The sequence below is a fragment of the Theropithecus gelada genome, chromosome X (genome assembly GCF_003255815.1).
Source record: "Theropithecus gelada isolate Dixy chromosome X, Tgel_1.0, whole genome shotgun sequence".
Classification (NCBI taxonomy): Eukaryota; Metazoa; Chordata; class Mammalia; order Primates; family Cercopithecidae; genus Theropithecus; species Theropithecus gelada.
Window position 1 is genome coordinate 117,114,056 of NC_037689.1, and position 17,995 is coordinate 117,132,050.

The following is a 17,995-nucleotide window of genomic DNA, read 5'->3' on the forward strand; positions in this document are numbered from 1 at the left end:
AAAGAAAAAAAAAAAAAGAGTTAACTACACTAAGATGGATGGTGAAGATGTTTTGCTGCTCTTTGGTAAAATAATAATAATAAAGGGGTCAGCGTGGTGGCTCACACTTGTAATCCCAGTACTTTGGGAGGCTGAGGCAGGAGGACTGCTTGAGCCCAGGGGTTCAAGACCAGCCTGAGTAACATAGCAAGACCCCGTCTCTACAAAACATTAAAACATTAGCCAGGTGTGGTGAGTGCACCTGTAATCTCAGCTACTTGGGAGGCTGAGGCAGGAGGATCCCTTGAGCCCAGGAGTTCAAGGCTGCAATGAGTTGTGATCATATCACTGCACTCCAGCCTGGGCAACAGAGCAAGACTCTGTCTCTAAAACAAATTAAAATAATGATAATCATCATAAAAAGCAAATGGTCAGGAAATTGCTCCCACTCACATTCATGGTTCCATTGATCTCTGCTACTGACTCATCATCTGTAGGAAACTGATAGATTTGGACTCCGTTGCTGACAAGCTCGCTGGTGATTTTGATTTTGAACTTCGTTAGCTCACTCTTCGAAATGGCATCTGCTTTGGCAATGATGGGGATGATGTTCACCTAGGGAGAGGAGGGCAAAGCGGGGTCATTGTTGGTAACCTGCAACTGATAGCAGCATCACCTAAGACTTCCACCAGCTGCCAGAGGGAGCCGCTCAGCCCAGTGGTCAAGGACTGGCCGCTTCTGTAGCCAAATGACAATACAATAAACGACAAGTACTAACTGTGCTAGGCACTGAACTAAGTGCTTTACATGAATTAGCACAATTAATCCTGACAATAACCCTTCTTTCCAGGAGGTATTATTACTATTTTGCCAATGAGAAATTAAGGCATAGGGAGGTTAAGTAACTTGTCCAAGGCCATGGAGCAGGTAAGTAGCAGAACTGGGATTCGAATCCAAACTCAGCCTTATTCCTAAGTCCATAGTCTTAAGCATGAGCTGTCTACCAGTTCAGATCCAAATTGATGAGCTGTATGATATCTTGGTATCAAGGTTACTGCTTGGGAGATATGAAGCAGAAAGGTGATAGCTGGGAATCTGTGGCTGACAGGGGAGAGGTGGCCTCTTCTTGCTAACAGTAAATTGTTCCAACCCATCGAGTCCTGGCTAGCCCCAGCCGGGTGTGATACGGACCCACATGAGAGATGGCAGGGAAAGGAGGCAGGACAGTGCTCAGCGAGGATGTACACCTGGCTCTCTTTCTGGCAAGAGACACTGAATAACCAACTCGGTTAGGTGAGGAAGAACCTCTAGTTACAATTTGATCTGAGACTTATGCAAAAAGAATTATACTGCCTGAGTCTCATGATTAATTTCTGAGTAAGAAAAGCAGTATAAATGCCCAATTTCAGGCATCAGGAGAAAGGCCTAATGCCAACCAAAAGTTCAGTCCACCTGAACCCTAATCCTTGAAATTGCTCCAAGAAGGGACAAGGCTTTTACTGTCAGAAGGTAAAGAAACTTGAAATGCACGCGTGTTTGTGAGACAGAGCACACTAAGGTCAAGTTGACATGGAGAGCATAATCATTCCTGCCAGGAGACTCCAACAGGGGGGTGGGGGAGTGGGGGGCATAGGTGGCACTCAGGCCCCGGGCTCTGAAAGGGGAGTCTGGGAGCACCAGACGTGAAAGATAAATCCTGCCTCCTTTGCACTTTGGCTTAGGAGTGCCTCTGAAGGCTGATACCACACAGGCAGTGGGTCAAAGAAAGACTGAACCTTGGAGGCACCTCCCTTGAAGTCTTTCGCGGGCAGAGGGGTCAATGCCCTTGCCAAGATGAAACAGCAGGCAGAGCCTATTCTCCTTGGCACTTTCGCCAAGTCCCCATTGACACACCATAAACATATATCAGGCTGGGAGCAGTGGCTCATGCCTATAATCCCAGCACTTTGGGAGGCCGAGGGGTGGATCACCTGAGGTCGGGAGTTTGAGACCAGCCTGGCCAACATGGTGAAATCCTGTCTCTACTAAAAATAAAAAGTATCCGGGTGTGGTAGCGCATGCCTATGATCCCAGCTACTCGGGAGGCTGAGGCAGGAGGATTGCTTGAACCCAGGAGGCGGAGGTTGCGGTGAGCCAAGATCATGCCATTGCACTCCAGCCTGGACAACAAGAGTGAAATTCCATCTCAAAAATAATTAATTAATTAATTTAAAAAAATATATATATATATATATACAGACACACACATATATATCAAAGGTTTAACTCAGCCCATCCACCAGGCCTGCAGCCATGTGGCTCACCAATGCCCCTATACAGGACATGCAGGGCATGGCCACATTTCAAGAGCAGCCTTTTATTCATGGGCCATGAGCCCATTGCTGCAAAAAATGAAAAACCGCTCCTATTCTGATGAGAGCTGAAATTCAGTTTTAGAGCAGATGTGCTACTAAATGGCTGCATGTAAATTCGATTATTATTGTTTGGTATATAGTCTTGCTCTGTCGCCCAGGCTGGAGTGCAGTGGCATGATTCCGGCTCACTGCAACCTCCACTTCCAGGTTCAAGCAATTCTCCTGCCTGAGCCTCCCCAGTAGCTGGGATTACAGGTGTGCAACACCATGCCCAGCTAATTTTTGTATTTTTAGTAGAGATGGGGTTTTGCCATGTTGGCTTGGCCAGGCTGGTCTCGAACTCCTGACCTCAGATGATCCGCCCACCTTGGCCTCCCAAAGTGCTGGGATTATAGGCATGAGCCACCAAGCCCAGCCTAAATTCAGTTTTTGTAAAATAAAAGACCATGGAGTCAGAGCTAGGTCCAAATCCCAGACCCATTTCAAGTTGTCTGAGGTTGAGCAAGTGACTTGACTTTCTGCCCCTCAATTTCATCATGAGTGAAATGGGAATAATAATAGTACTCACCACTGGATTATTGGAAGGAAAAAATAAAATAATGCATATAAAGTACTCATCACAGCATCTGGCACACATTAAATGGTAGGTGAAAATGTAATTAGGCTTTCTGAAGAATCCTGTGATCAATTCTTTTGTAAAGCAAATAATCCTCTAACATGAAGAATCATTGTATAATTTATACATGGTATAGAATTTGCATTTTTAAGTTTTTTGTTTTGTTTTGTTTTGGTTTGGTTTTTTTTTTTTTTTTTGAGACGGAGTCTCGCTCTGTCGCCCAGGCTGGAGTGCAGTGGCCGGATCTCAGCTCACTGCAAGCTCCACCTCCCGGGTTTACGCCATTCTCCTGCCTCCGCCTCCCGAGTAGCTGGGACTACAGGCGTCCGTCACCTTGCCCGGCTAGTTTTTTGTATTTTTTAGTAGAGACGGGGTTTCACCGTGTTAGCCAGGATGGCCTCGATCTCCTGACCTCATGATCCACCCGTCTCAGCCTCCCAAAGTGCTGGGATTACAGGCTTGAGCCACCGCGCCCGGCCATGGTATTTTTTTTTTTTTTGAGACGGAGTCTTGCTCTGTCACCCAGGCTGGAGTGCAATGGCCCAATCTTGGCTCACTGCAAGCTCCACCTCCCAGGTTCATGCCATTCTCCTGCCTCAGCCTCCCAAGTAGCTGGGACTACAGGCGCCCGCCACCATGCCTGGCCTTTTTTTGTATTTTTAGTAGAGACGGGGCTTCATTGTGTTAGCCAGGATGGTCTCGATCTCCTGACCTCGTGATCCACCCACCTCGGCCTCCCACAGTGCTGGGATTACAGGCGTGAGCTACCACGCCCAGCCAAGTTTTTCTTAAAGCAAGACGATGCCTGATTCCCACAGCCATCTTTCTCGGGCATAGAAGCATTATAACATGGGGTCACAGATCTGAGTGTCACAGAATCTGCACTCTACCAGTAGCTAGCAATATGACAATGAGCAAGTCACTTAACCTCTCAGAGCTTCAGTTTTCTCTTCTGTAAAATGAGGCTAACAATAATGTGTACTTCATGGGGTGGGCATATAATGAGGGTTTTAATGTTAACTGCAATCATAAAAGTAATTATTGATAGTAAGAATGGTAACTTTCAAAGTCAAGTTTGCATGTTTGATTCTAGCCAGTTAACATTGGGACAAAGAAAAAACAGCTTTCCATTGCCAAAGCCTTTGCCCTTAGACCCAGGGAGCCGTCTTGCTAGTCTCCAAGACGGATCAGGGCAGAAAGACAGCTCAGGGCAAGCCCATCCCTAGTGCTGGGAAAACAGATCACAAAGTGTATGATGCTGGTGCTGGATCCATAACACCATCTTTATGGAGGGACAGGGAATGAGGGAGAGGATGAGGATGCCACCAATCTCTCCCAGAATCCCACATCTACTTAGCACATGAGATCAGTAAGAGTGAGCCCCCAGTGCCCCCGCCCCTGCCTCCTATACCTTACTGTCCAGCTTCTTCATAGTCACTAGGTCCAGAGACTTCAGGGAATGACCCGTGGGGGCAATGAAATACAAGCAGACATGGATCCGGGAGTCATGGTAGGTGTGCAGCACTCTTCGGATCTTCAGCTCTTCCTGCAGGTAGGCCTCGAATTGTGCGTCAATGAATTCCACGATGGGCTTGTAGCTAAAAAGGACAGAGGTGGACCCCATCAAAAACTTGGATTTTGACCCTGTCCCTTTTGGAAGTTTCAAATGCCCTCTGTAATCCTGACTCTCTCCCATCCAGCTGCATTTCTCCATCTCCCTTCAGTGGGCCTCCGATCTTGTCAGCGTGGCCACCTTCTTGGTCTCTACGTGAGCCAAACATATGCCCATCTGTGCACCTTCACTAGAACGCCCCTTTCTCTCTCCTCATCCCAATTCTGCCCTCCCAGACCTCAGGGCTCAGCTTAATGCCCTCCTCCTTCCTACAGCCTTCCCCACTTATGCCAGAAATCCCTTCTGCGAGTCAGGGGCATAATAAGAAATGGCATTCAATTACTTATTGTTGCTTCACAAAGATTCTCTCAACTAGATTGTCTTCCTAAAGGGCAGGGCCTGTGAAGGGCACTTCTCTGTCCCTCAGAGGGTCCCAACACAGCATGGAGCTCACTGGCCGTATCTGTAGAGGGTCTGATTTTCCTCCAAGCTGGGCTCATGTCTTTGCTTCCTTTATGTTGCCCTACAGTGCCTAGATGAGAGCTGGGTACACAGTGGGTAACGAGACCTCTCTTTGGCCCACTGCTGGGCAATCTTGTGAGAACATTCAAGGCTTTTGCTCATTCTTGCTAGGTTTAGTGGAGCTCCCCACTTGGCTCCCCCAAGGTCAAGATATTTTTCTGATCCTCATTTCTGCCAAGGTGGTGACTTTAAAATCTAAGTATTCAGGCCAGGCACAGTGGATCATGGCTGTAATCCCAGCACTTTGGGAGGCTGAGGCGGGCATATCTCCTGAGGTCAGGAGTTCGAGACCAGCCTGGGCAACATGGCAAAACCTCGTCTCTACTAAAAATACAAAAATTAGCCAGGTGTGGTGGCTCATGCCTGTAGTCCCAGCTACTCAGGAGGCTAAGGCAGGAGAATCACTTGAACCCGCGAAGCAGGGGTTGCAGTGAGCGGAGATCACGCCACTGCACTCCAGCCTGGGCAACAGAGTGAGACCCCCGTCTCCAAAAACAAACAAACAAACACACAAAACTAAGTATCCAGGCAAAATCTGGTAAAGCTACTCCCCCCTGCACACCCTGCACACGTGGACACGTGGACACAGGCCTGCCAGCTCACTGAGTCTCTACACACGGCTCCTCTAGGTGGCCCCCAAGTCTTGCCAAGGCTTCTTAAACAACAGTCAGCCCTCTATGTCTCTCTGTCCTGGGCCTCCCTGGGAAACTTCCCTCTCTCTCTGTCCCAGTCCCCTCCCACGTCATCCCCGTCACCCCTACAGCCTCTTTCTGCTTTAACTAGGTCAGCTTAGCTCAGCTCTGCCTCTTGTTCTCATCTCTCCTATCTGTCTGCTGCCTCTCTGGCTGAGGGGCTGCCTCCCTTCAGGCTAGAAGAGGCTTGTCATGTGGGCCCAGGGCGGGGAGTTTTCAGATACCGCTGCCAGAACAGAACATGATGATCAAAGGAGGAGCTGGGTCCAGCCAATGCCTCCCACCTGCAGCAGCTCCCAGGCTGAGCCTTTTTGAAAGATCCCCCTAGTAGAGAAGGGGAAAATAGCCTTTTAAAAAAGAATCACAGGATCCTAGATTCTGAGAGCTGCAGCCAGAGCTGAGATCCAGGTTCAGGCTATCTCTGGAGCCCCAGAGAAAAATCTTTTATTTTAGATGGAGTTTCACTCCGTAGCCCAGGCAGGACTGCGGTGGCGCGATCTCCGCTCACTGCAACCTCCACCTCCTGAGCCCCAGAGAAAACTCTAAAAACACAGTCCTTTCTTTATTCCTTTGATCCCTCTGAGCCACTGTTCTGAAGGGTAATCGCATCAAAGAATCTCTTGGTTGCAAAGATCCTTAGGAGGTTCCTGACGAATTTGGAGTGAGGGTGGGGGATGTATCCCCTAGGCTTATCTAATTAATTTTTGGATGTTTTGCTGATTTGAAATAGTTGATGATGGCACTGCTTCATTTTTTTTTCTCAATTACATTACTTTTTTCTTTTTAACTTCATTTTTTGCTTTGCAGAAGGAATCAAAGGAGGAAAGAAAATAAAGCTAAAAAGTACATTTTTTAGCTCCCCCCGCCCCACCCCGGAATCTGTAGTGATACCCTGTGCCTGTCTTACTGCAATTGCCTCTGGCTCTCGGAAGCTCCCAAAATGTACACGGATCAGACCAGCCAAATCAGCCAATCAGCCACCAGGATTTGGTGCAGACGAATCCTAAATGGGTGATTTCTCTTCGTCTTATTCATCTCTGTATCCTCCACGTCTAGCCTGCTGTCTGGAACATAGTAAAGTTTCCCCTGCTGCTCTGCGTTCCCTCCACCCCCGGCCTCAGTGACTCATCTTCCCACGGTGGCCACCTCTCTCCCACACTCTGTTGTGCTGCTCACTGGACTCCAGTGGGTGGTAAACTAAATCTTTTATTCTTATAGGCTACCTCCTCCCAAACTGCTTCCTTCCTCTAAATGACACCTGACTATCCTTCAGAGATGCTGCTTTTCTCATGTCCTTCTCAACTGGAAATTTCTTCATCTCCACACCAAAGTCCCATGGATGGGCAGAGAGCGCAGCTTTCTTCTAGCTCTTGATTCCCTTGCTCACTGTGATCTCCTCATCTCCTCCATCTTCGACCAAAACCAGCTCCAACAGACTCCATCCCTCCCCATCACTACTGATAATCTTTGACATTTCAAGACAGCCGTTCTTAACACGGGGTTCATGGACCTCCTAGGTTCTGTGAATAGAATTCAGAGGATCTGTGAACTTGGATAGGAAAAAAATACATCTTTTTCACTAATCTCTAACTGAAGTTTAGCAGTTTCTTCAGCTACAGACATAGGTAACAATCTATAGTAATGTTAGCAGTACCTGTGATTTCATAACCAATAGAAATCACTGATACCATCATTTCCCATTCCAGTTGTTGCAAATAGCTCAAAATGGCATTTATACTCATTACATCCAAATTCTGATAATTATTAAGCCTGCATATAGATATTATTACTTCCAGAATTGATAGAGAAGCACATAGATTACTAAGTCACAATTTTTAAATATTTTAATAACTGTATTTTTAGTATACTTGGTATATTTTAGGCATTTAAAAACATTATTTTGAGAATGAGCCCACAGGCCTCACTAGATTGCTAACGGGGCCAACGGCACAAAATAACCCCTGGTCTAGACAATAATTCTTATTCATTTTGGATAATGATATGTACTATGAAGATACTCCAATAGGATAATGGGATATACATGTGATTGAGGGTTCAACTACTTTAAATACAGTGATCAGGGAAGGCTTCTCTAAGGGTGTGACATTTGAGCCACAAGGATGAGGATGAGAGAGCCATGGAGAGATCTGGGCGAAGAGCATTCCAGGCAGAGGGAAGAGCAAATGTGAGGATGGTCCTGAGGCAGAAGCCAGTCTGACAGGTTTGAGCAATGGGAAAAAGGCCAGGGAGGTGGGACTTGGTGAACCCAGCTTGAGTAAATTATTCACAGTAGCCCAAAGGTAGAAACAACCCAAATGTCCATCAACTGATGACCGGATAAAGAAAATGTGGAGGCCGGGCGCTGTGGCTCACGCCTGTAATCCCAGCACTTTGGGAGTCCGAGGCGGGTGGATCACGAGGTCAGGAGTTCCAAACCAGCCTGACCAACAGGGTGAAACCCCGTCTCTACTGAAGATACAATAATTAGCCAGGCACGGTGGCGGGTGCCTGTAATCCCAGCTACTCGGGAGGCTGAGGCAGGAGAATGGCGTGAACCCGTGAGGCCCAGCTTGCAGTGAGGCGAGATCACGCCACTGCACTCCAGCCTGGGAGACAGTGCAAGACTCCCGCTCAAAAATAAATAAATAAATAAAATAAAATAAAAGAATACCAATTCTTCCTTTCTCACAGATAACCTCTATTTTCAGTTTGCTGATTACTTTTCCAGACCTTTTTCTATGCATCTACACACATAAATAGAGAGAAATGTTTGTGGTTTTATTGGAGGGAATGGGGCAGATTTACACACATGGCATCATGATCATTCTGCAACTTCTTTTTTTCACTTAACAACATATCCTGGAGATTTGGCCATGTGAGTATATATGGATCTACCTCATTCTATTAAACTGCTAAACACAATTCCATGGTATGGTAATTCCACAGTTTATTTAATTGCTCTGTTTGTAGAAATTTAGACTGTTTAAGTTGTTTTTCATTCCATAACCAAAGCTGCAGTGAACATGCTTTCTGTATGCTTCTCAGGAGCATGCGCAGCTGCTTCTCTAGGCTGCATACTTAAAGGTGGAACTGTTGGGTCATAAATCATTCACATCTAAAATTTTAATAGATACTGCCAAGTTTGCCCTCCAAAAAGTCTACATCAAGTTTCAGTCCCATCAACATGAATGAAATTACCTCGTGTTAGTGGATAATATACCATCTTTTTGTTTTTGCAGATCTGATGGATAAAAAATATTTCATTGTTTCATTTTGCATTTCTCTAATTACTGGGGAAGTTGAATGACCATCATTTCCCATGTTGATTGTACATTAGTATTTCCCCTTCTGTAAACTATTTATTTCTTATTGAATTGTAGAAGCTCTTTTTCCATTTTAGAAGAATCCTTTGTCTATTATTTAGGCTGCAAATATCTTCTCCCCATCTGTAGCTTGTTTTCACTTTTGTTTATGGTATCTTTCAATATAAAAGAGTTTTTTATTTTAATGAATTTAAATCCATCAGTCTTTTCTTCTATGACTTCTGAATTTTGCATCACGATTGGAAAAGCCTTCTCTACCCCCAAAGTTATAAAAATATTCTCTGATGTTTTCTCCTTGTATTTTTAGAAATCTGTTTTTAGTCCAATGGGAATCTATTTTTGTGAATGGTGTTTGTGTGAGAGGGTCTCGTTTTATTTTTTTCCTAAATAGATGGCCTATTTTCCCAGCATCATCTCTTGAATAGTCCATTCTTCCCCTGCTGACTTACATATGCTAAATTTCCATATGAGCAGGAATCTGGTCTTAGACTGACTTTTCTGTTCCACTGCTCTTTTAGCTGTTCTGATGCCTTTACATCCTTACTTTCCATTCACTCAGCAATCACAGTAATCTGGCTTCTACCCACAGTTCCCCTCGAACTATTATTCTGAAATGTATTACTGACCTTCATATCACCAAACCCAATGAATATTTTTCAGTTCTGGTCTTCCTGGATACCACGTATCATTCCCTCCCATATGCTACATGATTTAGCTGTCCCTTGATTCTTCAGTCAATAAAAATCATGATCATAATATCTTCAGTTTATGAGGCAGTAACTCTGTGCCAGGTGTTTGAGCATTTCACATTCCACACACGTCAAATGTGCTTCACCACAACTCTCTAAGGTAGGTGTTATTATTATTATTACCATCATCATCATCCCCATTTTACAGATGAGAAAACTGAGGCATAGAAAATGTAAGTACCTTGTTCAAGATCCCTGGGCTAAAAAGACAGCAAGATGAAATTTCAAGCCAGGTCTGAGACCAAAGCCTAGGTTCCTAAGCACTCCCCTCTCCAGCCTGTCCTTCTCAGTCTCTCCCTTAAATCCCCTTTTCTCCAGCATCTTTTTTTATTTTTATTTTTCGAGATGGAGTCTCACTCTGTCGTCTAGGCTGGAGAGACATGGCATGATCTCAGTTCACTGCAACCTCCGCCTTCGGGGTTCAAGCAATTCTTGTGCCTCAGCCTCCTGAGTAGCTGGGATTACAGGCACACACCACCATGCCCGGCTAATTTTTTGTATTTCTAGTAGAGACGGGGGTTTCACCATGTTGGCCAGGCTGGTCTTGAACTCCTGGCCTCAAGTGATCCACCCACCTCGGCCTTCCAAAGTGCTGGAATTACAGGCTTAAGCCACTGTGCCCTGCCTCCAGCATCATTTATTTTTTTTTTTTTTTTTGAGACGGAGTCTCGCTGTGTCGCCCAGGCTGGAGTGCAGTGGCGCGATCTCGGCTCACTGCAAGCTCCGCCTCCCCGGGTTCACGCCATTCTCCCGCCTCAGCCTCCGAGTAGCTGGGACTACAGGCGCCCGCCACCACGCCCGGCTAGTTTTTTGTATTTTTAGTAGAGACGGGGTTTCACCATGTTAGCCAGGATGGTCTCGATCTCCTGACCTCGTGATCCACCCGCCTCGGCCTCCCAAAGTGCTGGGATTACAGGCTTGAGCCACCGCGCCCGGCCCAGCATCATTTAAATTGTAGCTTTCCGCAGCATCCGGGCTTAGTCATTCCTCTTCCCAGTTTATGCATGTGCCCTTGTAAAGCGGGATATTCTAATGCCCTGTTTCAATGCAGTTTTACTGACATATCTATGCTAATATGGCCCTAACAGCATGAAGAAAACATTGCTTTTTATTATACATCCCTGGAGCTCACTCCACCCTTGCTCCTAGTGCAGTTTCAAGGAGGCTTTTCATTTCTACTTATTTGATTTATGATAAGTATGCATCACATTTATAATCAGGAAGAAACAATAGGGATATCTTAAAAATATAACGGAAGGAGATTTGCCTCTGAGGGGCAGTATCTGTTCAGTCCTCCCAAGCCATTATTATCAAGGCATTGTCCAATGTTAGACATGTTGAATGTATGTAACTGAAAGAATTGTAAGAAATGTAATTGAAGTTTCTGAGCCATCTGCAGCTGAGATTAAGCACTCATAATGTGGCCCAAATATCCTTTCTCCAAAGTTTAATTTATTCTCAACCAAACAAGATTAGCACAATTAGCACGCCTATAAGAAGCAGAGGTGGCCAGGCCCAGTGGCTCATGCCTGTAATCCCAGCAATTTAGGAGGCTGAGGCTGGGGGTTGGGGGGGGATCACTTGAAGTCAGGAGTTCGAGATCAGCCTGGCCAACATGGTGAAACCCGGTCTCTATTAAAAATACAGAAAAATTAGCAGGGTGTGGTGGTGTGCAACTGAGTCCAGCTACTCTCGGGAGGCTGAGGCAGGAGAATCACTTGAACCCTGGAGGTGGAGATTGTAGTGAGCTGAGATTGTGCCACTGCACTCCAGCCTGGGTGAGAGTGTGTGACTCCAGCTCAAAAAAAAAAAAAAAAAAAAGAAGAGATGTCTTTTTTCTTTTTTCTAGATTTTCAAATGCAAAACAGAACTCAGTTCCATTATTAAGAAGCTACATATATTTATTCATTATAAGGAAGTGAGTGTGGCTGTTGTAGTAGCTTTAAGGGGGAAATAAAAGAATTTGACATAAAGTTCATCTAAGCAGCAAGAGAATCCTGAAAGGATGAGAAGACCCTCTGCTTAAAATGATGAATGGCCCTTTCTGAGATAAGCACATGTGATAACCATGTGACTTCTGGTTAAATGCAGATGGTACCTGACCTACCCCTTATCACGTCCCCATCTCTGAGCCTCACCTAGTCTTCACTCACATACATTCTCAACCCCCCACATCTTTTTGTTTTGTTTTGAGACAGAGTCTTGCTCCGCCGCCCAGCCTGGAGTACAGTGGTGCAATCTCAGCTCACTGCAACCTCTGCTTCCCAGGTTCAAGTGATTCTCCCACCTCAGCCACCCAAGCAGCTGGAATTACAGGCACCCACCACCACACCCAGCTGATTTTTGTATTTTTAGTAGAGATGGGGTTTCATGATGTTGGCCAGGCTGGTCTCGCACTCCTGACTTCAAGGGATCTGCCCGCCTCAGCCTCCCAAAGTGCTGGGATTACAGGTGCAAGCCACCTTGCCTGGCACCCCAACATCTTTCCTGGACCCCTCCTACCTGTCTGCTTATTCCTGTTCAGTCCCTTTTCAGGATGTCTTTTCCTCCATCTATTGACTTAACATCCTGAGGTTTTTGTCTTTAGTCCAGTGTTCTTCTTACTTTACTCTGATCCCTGGGTGATTTTACATGTGTCCATGGTTGGAACATATCACCTCTACCTTGATAACCCAATCTATATTTCTAGCCTCTTCTGATCTCCATCTCTGTGTGTTCAACTGCCTACTGCTGAAGGTCATTGCGTATCTCAGTATTCCTCAGACAGATCAAACTTGACATGTCCAAAACAGAGCTGATTATTTTGAACCCTGGTTCTCTTATGGAACGCCATCACCAATGCCCACTCTACAAAGCCAGAAATTTGGGCCTCATTCTAGATTTCTCTTTACACTTCACAACCTCACACCAAGTCTCTATCAAGTCTTGTTGATATTTACCTACTCAGTATTCAGCAAATCTGTCTCTTCTTCCCTATCTCAGCACCTATTTTACCTCTTGCCTCGATCATAAAATCTTCTGTGATCTGGCACCTGCGTACCTCTTCAGCCTCATCTCCCCCTGTTTTTTCCCCAAGCTTACTCCAAATGCTAGCCCAGGGGCACAACCAGGTTTTTCCAGCCCTTATGCTTATGCAATTTGAAAGACTCTCTGAGGAAAATAATACAACGTTGTGATTGAACATTAGTTACAGAGCTTTGGAAGGGGCCTGTGCAATCTTCATTAGCTTCACAGTGACTCTGCCCTCTGTCTAGCCAAAGAGAGCAAGCTGCACTTCCCTAGAACGTACCAGAATCCTGCACATCACTTTGCCTTTATACAGGCAGTTAATTCTGCCTGAGATGCCCCTCTCTCCCTTCCCTTGTCTGTCTGGCAAAACAGTTCGTCCTTCAAGAGTCAGCTCCGGAGGCACATCCTTTGTGAAGGCTTCCCTGATCTCCCTACGTAGAACTGACTGTTCTCGCCTTTGTGTTCTCGTTGTAACTTGTCGTTTATCTCTTTGTACCCTGTCCTTTACAGAACATCTTAAACTGTATGGAAATCATTTGCTTAAAACCGGTTTTGCCTGTGAGTGCCTCAAGGGCAGAGACTAAGCCATTCCTTTTTAGATGGTCAGAACTCCACAGTACCTGGTGCAAGGTGGGAGCTCAATAAAAGTTTGCCGCATGGAATTGAGACCTGACCCATGTATATTAGAAAGACACCCTTCTTTTGGCAAAGTGAGTGGAGTGGAACAGTTGCTGTAGACAGGGACACTGGACGGGGCCGATGCTTGGGAGGTACCTGCTGCTGCCCACACCATTCTGGGAGGACAGGCCCGGGTCTGATAACTGTGCTGTCTTCAAGACCCACATGGTGAGTTCCTCTGTGCGGCCCTCTACCAACCTCTCCACCTTTGCCACCCCACCGCCTTCCTTACCTGTCCTCTTTGTTGATCTGGTCCCCAAAGCCAACTGTGCTAACGATCGTGAGCTTTAGCCTCACGTTGCTCTCTTGGAGGTCATAGGTATTAGACTGGAGCTGGACGCCCGGCTGTGTGTGGGTGGCTGGCTCCCCTTCAAACTTGGTGTTGAACAGGGTGTCCATGAGGGTGGACTTGCCCAAACCTGTCTCTCCTGAAAAGCAAAAGGATAAATTATGGTCTGTTCACATAGTGACTATTCAGCCCTTACACATCATGTCTCAGATACACATTTGTTGACATGGGAAAATGAACATGATAAAACATAAAGCAAAAAGCAGATAGAAGCAGATGAACTGTATGATCTCAGTTAAATGAAAAAGACTAAAAGGAACTATACAGATGGATCAGTAGTAGTTATCTCAGATAGTAGAATTGAGGTAGTTTTCATTTTATTCTTCCAATTTTTTTTCTGTCATTTGGAAATTTTACCTTGAGTATACACTGCTTTTTTTTTTTTTGAAATGGAATCTTGCTCTGTCACCCAGGCTAGAGCGCAATGGCGCAATCTTGGCTCACTGCAACCTCTACCTCCCGGGTTCAAGTGATTCTCCTGCCTCAGCCTCCCAAGTAGCTGGGATTACAGGCGCCCACCACCATGCCCGGCTAATTTTTGTGTTTTTAGTAGAGATGGGGTTTCACCATCTTGGCCAGGCTGGTCTCAAGCTCCTGACCTTGTGATCCACCCGCCTCGGCTTCCCAAAGTGCTGGGATTACAAGCGTTAGCCACTGCACCTGGCCGAGTATACGTTGCTTTTATAGTCAGAAAAAGAAATTGTTATAGGCAGTGATGGAGAGGTATAGCTATGCCTAGAAAAAAAAGACTGGAAGGAAATACAATATACTCTTATCAATGGCTATCTCTGAGTGGTGACCTTATGTGTGGTTTTCATCCCTTTCTTTATGCTTTTCTATATTTCCCAAGTTTTCTAAATGGAATATGTATAGTTTTTGTCATAAAAATTAAAGGAGTATTTTAATTTTTTTTAAAAAAGGACAGCAGTGGCCAGGCGTGGTGGCTCACGCCTATAATCCCAGCACTTTGGAAGCCTGAAGCAGGCAGATCACTTGAGGTCAGGAGTTCAAGACCAGCCTGGCCAACATTGTGAAACCCTGTCTCTACCAAAAAAATATATTATACATACACAATTTAGCCATGCATGGTGGCAGACGCCTGTAATCCCAGCTACTGAAAGGCTGAGGCAGGAGAATTACTTGAACCAGGGGAGGCGGAGATTGCAGTGAGCTGAGATCATGCCATTGCACTCCAGCCTGGGCAACAGAGTGAGACTCCATCTCAAAAAAAAAAAAAAACAGTGGTCCCTTGTCAAACAAATATCCTCTCATTCCAGTCCCCGCCTCTCCTCCCTGCCAAGCCTAAACAGCCCTCTGGGGATGCCCAGATGTGCCTCCCAGTGGTGAAAACTATGCAGGCTCCTGGCTTATCCTCCCATCCTGGTTGAATGGTTGAACTTTCGGTGAGACCATTTTTAACTAAGAGGGGTGGGGTGGGGAGACTTAGCAGGCCACAAAAATTCTTCTTCTTTTTTTCTTTTTTTTTTTTTTTGATACAGCATCTCGCTCTGTCACCCAGGCTGAGTGCAGTGGCGCAGTCTCAGCTCACTGCAGTCCCTGTCTCCCGGGTTCAAGTGATTCTCCTGCCTCAGCCTCCCAAGTAGCTGGGATTACAGGCGCCGGCCACCATGCCTGGCTAATGTTTGTATTTTTAGTCGAGATGAGGTTTCACCATGTTGGCTCGGCTGGTCTCAAGCTCCTGACCTCTGGTGACCCACCCGCCTCAGCCTCCCAAAGTGCTGGGATTACAGGCATGAGCCACCGCGCCTGACCCTTATCCTTAAATTTTAAACAAACTAGCCATTTATTTGTTTAACTACTAGGCTGCGAGATACTAATAAATCAAACCATTGGAATTTTTAAAGTCTTGAACTTCACACTGGGGAAACAAGTAGGGGAAGGGCTGTGGCAGACTAGTGAAGGTTTTGGGAGCTTATTCCTGGGAGATCAAGGGATAGCAAGCCACTGTCAGGAGCCAACGAGACTTCAGGGAATGGGACATCACAAGAAGTCTGGAGCTGGTGACAAGGGAGCTAAACAGGAATCTGATATGAGGCCACAAACTGGGCTGGGCACTAAAACTGCTTATAATCTCTACAGATCCAGGCTGTATTTGACCCCTGAGCCCACCCCAAGTGACTCAGGAATACCAGGAATTAAAGAGTCAGTAGAGAGGTGGGCACTACGAAAAGAGGATATCATTAATTACTCTGGCCTGCCCTTTGAAGACAAAGACTACCCTCCCGTTTATTCTGCTATCATCATCCCTGTTTTTCCCTCTCCTCTCCCCAGCCCAGGGGGGATGTGAGCCTTGACTTCTCTTCACAGTCGGGACTGGGTTTGCATTGGGCAAATTGTGGCCTGCCAAATCCCACCTTGGGACCAAAAGCACACATCTGCAGGGTGGTTCAGGGCTAGGGTTAGAGCTACATGATGTAGAACTGAAAATGCTCCATCTTCCTTCCCCCTCTGGGTGTGTCTAGCCTGCTTCTTTTTTTTTTTTTTTTTTTTTTTGAGACGGAGTCTCGCTCTGTCGCCCAGGCTGGAGTACAGTGGCGTGATCTCGCATCACTGCAAGCTCTGCCTCCCGGGTTCACGCCATTCTCCTGCCTCAGCCTCCCGAGTAGCTGGGACTACAGGCGCCCACCACCATGCCCAGCTAATTTTTTGTATTTTTAGTAGAGATGGGGTTTCACCGTGTTAGCCAGGATGGTCTTGATCCCCTGACCTCGTGATCTGCCCGCCTCGGCCTCCCAAAGTGTTGGGATTACAGGCGTGAGCCACCGCGCCCGGCCTAGCCTGCTTCTTTTATCCCAAATAATGAGCTATGAATGCAGGAGGTGCCTTTTAAAATATCTGTGTATGATAAGAGTTTTCTGTGTGTGGACAGAGAGAAGGAGAGAGAGAGAGAGAAGGGATAAGAGACAGGAGGGAGACAAGGAGAGGAAGGGAGAACAAGGAGAACATTCAATTCAGTCTGGCTACCCGGCCCCCCAGCCCAATTTCATAGCCAGGTCTGACTAACTTGGTAAATTGCCAGAGTGTGGGGAAATGGTTCCTCACACAGATCATGTTTCAAACCAGGGTCTGCTATATCCATTAGCAGCAAAGACTCTTGAAGAAGAGGCCCCCTTTTTCCTCCCCTAAAGAAACAGGAAGTATTTGGGTCCCAAGAAGAATTTTATGAGGTGGGGCCTTTGCCATGGGAGGTGGCAGACTTGGCCAAGCAGCGGAATGTATCACACCCCACCTCACCCAAATTTGGGGTGCACCTTAACTGCAAACGGGGCCAGCACCTTAGAGGTAGGAGCACAGTGTGGCTCTCACATCCTAACTCACCTCCCCTCTCAAGGGCACTGAGGTTTGAGCTACAGTTTAACTCATCTTCTTGTGTGCCTGATGAATTTTCCATGTACATCCTTACCCCCAACTCCCTCCCATGGAACAGAAGGGAGCTCATGGAACAGAACCATCCTTACCCCCAACTCGCAAACCCTTCTGTTCCATGAGCTCCCTGCCGAATGCCCTGTAGCTCCTAGGGAATGGGGGTCCTGTTTCCCTAGCACCCAGAGTGGGCACCCTGACTCCCCGATCCTAAGAATTCTCAGAGAGCAGGAGATGGAGCATCTTCCAGTACCCCCAGGAGTGCCTAACCCAAGGTTCACACAGAAGGCCTCAGGGGCAGCAGCGCAGCATGAGGGACCCACCCTGTTTGCACAGCTGGAGGAATGGGGGCCGGGCAGGGCAGGACAGGGAGCTGGGAGGAACAGCAGGAGAAATGACCACCCAAACGCCTGCTGGCACAAAAGAGCTGTGGAAATTAGATGCCAAATAACGAACGTCTGGAAGAAAAGAACACCCGGGTGTCTAGGGAACTGAGATAAATGCAATAGTAGAGAGGGCAGAAAACCAAGTGAGCTCGTCCTATGGCTATCGAGAGCTCCTGTTCCAGTTTTCCATCAGTGTGGAGCCTGGGGGTCGGGGAGCCTTCCTCTCAATGACTGGCACAGACCCAGCCTGAGCCGAGGATGCTGCCCCTCCCACAGCTGCCCTGGGTCCAGTACTGAGTGTGAGTGTGTTGTGAGGGGGAGGCACACATGACCTAACTGGGA

At 46.6% G+C, this 17,995-nt stretch overlaps 1 protein-coding gene across 7 annotated transcripts in view; it reads right to left on the bottom strand.

Moving 5' to 3' along the window:
* SEPT6 (septin 6) overlaps positions 1–17,995 on the bottom strand; it is a 79,206-nt gene that overhangs the window by 35,039 nt on the left and 26,172 nt on the right. For all 7 annotated transcript variants that reach the window (XM_025371693.1, XM_025371696.1, XM_025371698.1 and 4 more), the window contains 3 exons: positions 13,767–13,962; positions 4,361–4,547; positions 433–594 (listed from right to left, as the gene is read on the bottom strand). In XM_025371693.1, the coding sequence (XP_025227478.1) occupies positions 433–594; positions 4,361–4,547; positions 13,767–13,962 (545 nt within the window). The remainder of the gene's footprint in view (positions 1–432; positions 595–4,360; positions 4,548–13,766; positions 13,963–17,995) is intronic.